Source organism: Humulus lupulus, chromosome 2, assembly GCF_963169125.1.
Source record: "Humulus lupulus chromosome 2, drHumLupu1.1, whole genome shotgun sequence".
Lineage (NCBI taxonomy): Eukaryota > Viridiplantae > Streptophyta > Magnoliopsida > Rosales > Cannabaceae > Humulus > Humulus lupulus.
The window spans coordinates 147,784,519-147,788,912 of NC_084794.1; the positions used below are offsets into that span (position 1 = coordinate 147,784,519).

At 45.5% G+C, this 4,394-nt stretch overlaps 1 protein-coding gene across 1 annotated transcript; it reads left to right on the forward strand.

The window, feature by feature from the left end:
* The first annotated feature begins 2,787 nt into the window (after positions 1-2,787).
* Positions 2,788-3,952, forward strand: LOC133814831 (uncharacterized). Its single transcript, XM_062247741.1, has 3 exons — positions 2,788-3,219; positions 3,302-3,712; positions 3,809-3,952. The coding sequence occupies exons 1-3, from the start codon at positions 2,788-2,790 to the stop codon at positions 3,950-3,952; spliced, it is 987 nt and encodes a 328-aa protein (XP_062103725.1).
* Positions 3,953-4,394: the final 442 nt, after the last annotated feature.

Below are 4,394 nucleotides of genomic sequence, written 5' to 3' on the forward strand. Positions count from 1 at the left end.
TACTCATGGGATACTACCACAAGATCAAAAAATAGAATTTGAAGAAATCAAAAGACAAGTTCAATTGTGGGATTACGTGAAAGTTATCGACCAAATGGAAGCTTTTGGATGACCTCAAAAGCATTTTGCTAGAAGAAAAGTTTATTATGTGAGTATATCATATAATAAACTTGGGGGGCAAATGTTATCCCCAAAAATTGGAGTTCGATGACGTGGCAATAGAAATGACAAATGGCAAGAAATGGTTGGGTGATCTGGCTTAGGAGTGACCCGGTAGACCGATGAAGAATTTTTGACTGGCCAGTCACATGTTTGTCTGCCCAGGCATGACCATGTCCGACCAGTCATGTGTTTGTCTGCCCAGGCATGACCATGTCCGACCAGTCATGTGTTTGTCTGCCTAGGCATGACCTTGGCCGACCAGTCATGACCATGTCCGACCAGTCATGACCATGTCCGACCAGCCAAGTGCATGTCTGCCCAGCCAAGTGCATGTCTGCCCAGCCAAGTGCATGTCTGCCCAGTTAAGTGCATGTCTGCCCAGCCAAGTGCATGTCTGCCCAGTCAAGTGCTTGTCTGCCCAGTCAAGTGCATGTCTGCCCAGTTAGGTGTGTGTTTGCCCAGTGAAAGTTTGGTCGACCAGCCTGAATGTGATATGGATCGACTAGACAGAGCAGGGCTATGCAAGAGATCCCAGAAACGGCTTCAAAAAGAATCGGTCTTGGCTTGTGCGAGAATCTCTCAGTTTAGCCCACGAATATAGTATATTGTTATATTATGAATATTATTGTAAATTAAATATAATGAGAATAACAAAATATCCCGATTATGGGGGGATACCATCTGTACGATCCTGAGCCTATAAATACAAGGCTTATGGCATCATAAAGGGGACTTTTGGGACTTTTCGAATTCTAATTTCCTAGAGAGAAAGTACTTGTATTTGAGAGAATTCTTGTATTCTTGTAATCTGCATTGAAGAAATTCAGTTGACTCAGGTTCATCTGATCTTGAGTGTAGATCTATAATCACAACTCTAAGTGGATTAGGCTATTACCAACACATTGGGGCTGAACCACTATAAAAATCATCTGTGTCGTTTATTTCTCTTGAAGGTTTTTATCGTTTTTGACGTCTACACGTCGTTGGCCCAAAACGCAGTCAACAGCTAGCATAAAACTTAGTGTTTCGGTTAGAATTCTGCTGGTCGATAGACGCGAGAAACGTTATTCCAACTTTCAACATAAGCTTCCAGGCTGTGCGTCTTATCTCCTCCTTTGTCTGTTTGTAGTTCATATGTAAGACTCGTGGGGATGAAAAAGACCCATTGACGATGACCTCCTAGTTCAACTGCTTGAAGACGAAGAACAACCTTCGACATTAATATCAGATATTCCTTTTTCTCGCATTAACTTAAACACTTCCCCAGTTTTGACTCAAAACATGGGTCGTACCAAAACCAAAGCTCGAAAAAGAAAAACTTCCAACACTTCTCATCAGCCTACTACTGATGCTCCCTCGACCAGTGGTCGAGACGAAAATGCTCCCGATCCAAATGTGCAAAGGCATGCTCGCCCTCGACACGCTACTTAGCCGGATGTCAAGTGGCATGTAGTCTCTGAAATTAGGGTGATGATCAGAATGATCGCCAACTACTTAAATAAATACAATCTGACAGAGGTGATCCTAGTCAAACCTAACCCAGACCAAAGGGCTAATCTGCCTGGAGGTGCCTACAGTGCCTGGTCGCGGTTTCATGTTGAGGCAGGAGCCACTTTGCCTCTTCATGCATTCTTTCAGGGGGTGGCCAACTATTTTGGAGTTGCCCCCTTCCAAATTACCCCAAACAGATATAGAATGCTCGCTGCACTCTATATCCTGTATAGCCAGAAAAAATGGCCTGTGCCGTTGCCACATGAGGTCAACTACTTGTTCGACCTCAAGTCTAACCCCAACCAAGAAGGCATGGGGTTCTTCCATCTTTATCATCAGGAAACCAGGCGCACTTTCCTGACTGACACAACCCACATCTCGAACGTGGGGAGGTACCATCAGGAGTAATTACTTACGGCCGACCTGGTCGCAGACAATCTGGCCTTCGCTCGTGGAGTTAAAAATTTCTTATCACTAGCTGAATTCTTCTCTTGGTGTTTTCCTCCGCAATATCTTAAACTCTTGATGTATTCCAGGCCTGTGGCTGCGACCAAACCCAACTCCGGGAATGGTGTCGAGGGCAGCAATCTTAGTTGGCATGCTAGATGCTAAAAAGAGTGTCAAGGCTCTGGTTACTGAGGCTAACCTTAGGTTGGCCGACCTTTGGGCCCCCCAATCAAAGACGAGGGGGCCTTCGACAGGGAGTGCTCGTGCCGAAGGGGAACCCGAGTAGCAACCTCAGGCGTCTCCTTCACGGAGGAGGCCAACTGGGGTCACAATCACGGAACCTGCTAGCACTCCTCGAGCAGAGAGGCCCTCAGCCCCCAAAGGAAAAGGAAAGCAGAAGGCCACCAAGCCTACCGAACTCTCTGACGACTCTTCGGATGACAACGGTATAGTAATTTCGCTTTTAAACAATTTGCCAATTCCCTGTCATCTGTTCAACGGGGATGGCAACTTAAGAATGCTCCAATCTTAAATTCAAATTTCTTCCAAGCAGTAAGTAGTTCAGTAAATAATGTAGCGACCAATAGTTGTAGCGCGGGTACTTTACTTGTAATCTCTTCACTTTCATTTTTTGGCCCTATGTGACCATCTTGTCTTACTGCCTGCGTTGTTTCCTTTTATGCAGATATGGACTCTGAAGACATGTTTGAGCATTACAGGGCTGTTGCCGCCTCTTCTAGCCAGAAGAAGAACAGCAAGAGGGCTCGGGGGGAGAGCAGTAAAACTGCCTCAAAGAAGGCCCAAACTGATGACCCTCCGGCTATCGCCCCTTCGAAGGAGAACTCACCACCTTCATCGCCACTCGAGCAGCCGGCCTCAACTCTTTCGGTTGAGCAAACCTCCAATCCTGCAACACCCATCGACCAGCAGCCTTCTCCTAAGGCCCCTAGCAGCCAAACCTTGTGCACTCCGCTCGAAGGCTCCCTGCCCAATATCGTGGTCAGCTCTGCTAGGGAGAGAATATACAAGCTCTCCAAGCATAAACGCAGTCAGGCTTCTATTACTAAAACTACCTCTATGGAGGCTAATCAAGTTCTCAATAGAGGACTGAACGAGATAGTTAGCATAAGTCAACTTCTGATGATGTAACATTTATTTTCGATTCCCTGCCTCTATTTTATCTTTTTCTATCCGACTTCAGGGACTATTGACCATAACCGCTGGCTGGCGACGTGCTGGGGCGTTGGTGTCTCGGGGCAAGAATTTCGATACCAGGCTCGCCGAGGCTAAGAAATCACTCGAAGCTAAAAACAACGAGCTTACCAAACAGAATGGCGAGTTCCTTGCGGAGAAAACGGAGCTGTCTAAGCAGAAAGAAGAACTGCTGGAGCAAAAAGCTACTCTGACCGAGGAGCTGCTGGAAACCCGGAACGCCCTGAAGAAATCCAACGAAGCCAGGGAAAAATTCAGGGAAAGCTCCACACTCAAAAATCAACAAGCTGTACAGCTCGAGCTTGATATGATCGCAAGTAGGCAGGAGGCGGAGGAACTCGAAAAACGAGTGAAAGAGCTTGAGGAAGCTGGAGCTAAGAACTTGGAGAAATACAAGGAAGCCACTCATCTTTGCCTCTACGAGTTCTGGAAGCACAACCGGGAGGCTAACTTCAACTATTTGTCTGAACGCTTGAGGAGGACTTTAATGTCGCAGTGTGCCCTTCGCTTGGAAGAAGAAGAGAGGGCTGAAGTGCTTGCCTCCCCAGAGATTTCCCTGGCAGCAGGGATAGATGGTGCAGACATTGAAGCTGGCACAGCCATCGACCAAGACGTTCCTCAAGACCCTCCAGCTCCTTAACCCTTTTTTTTCTGTTATTTCAACTACACGACCCACGGGTCGTGTTGTAAAGACAATATTTTTTATTGCTGCAAGGGCAGCTATTTTACTTTTATTTGAACAGTTACATCCGAACAGTACTGCTCGCGGTGTAAAAGGATTCCTTTGACATTATAATATTTATGCTTTATTATAATATATGTTCGCATGATCGAACCTAGCATAGTACTTTGGCTAGATTTAACAAAATATAAAATTTGAAAAATACTCTAAGTACCGTAGTATGCTTTCACTTATTTTGTTCATGTGTTTACATACCTCTTGGTATGCTTTGCTTTCTATGTGCATTATATATGCCCCCCAAGTGACCGAGGAGCTTTAGGTCCTTGGTCACTTTCCTTGACCACAACCTGTATGAACATTACTGCTTGGTATAAAATGTAAAAATTATAATACAGCAAAA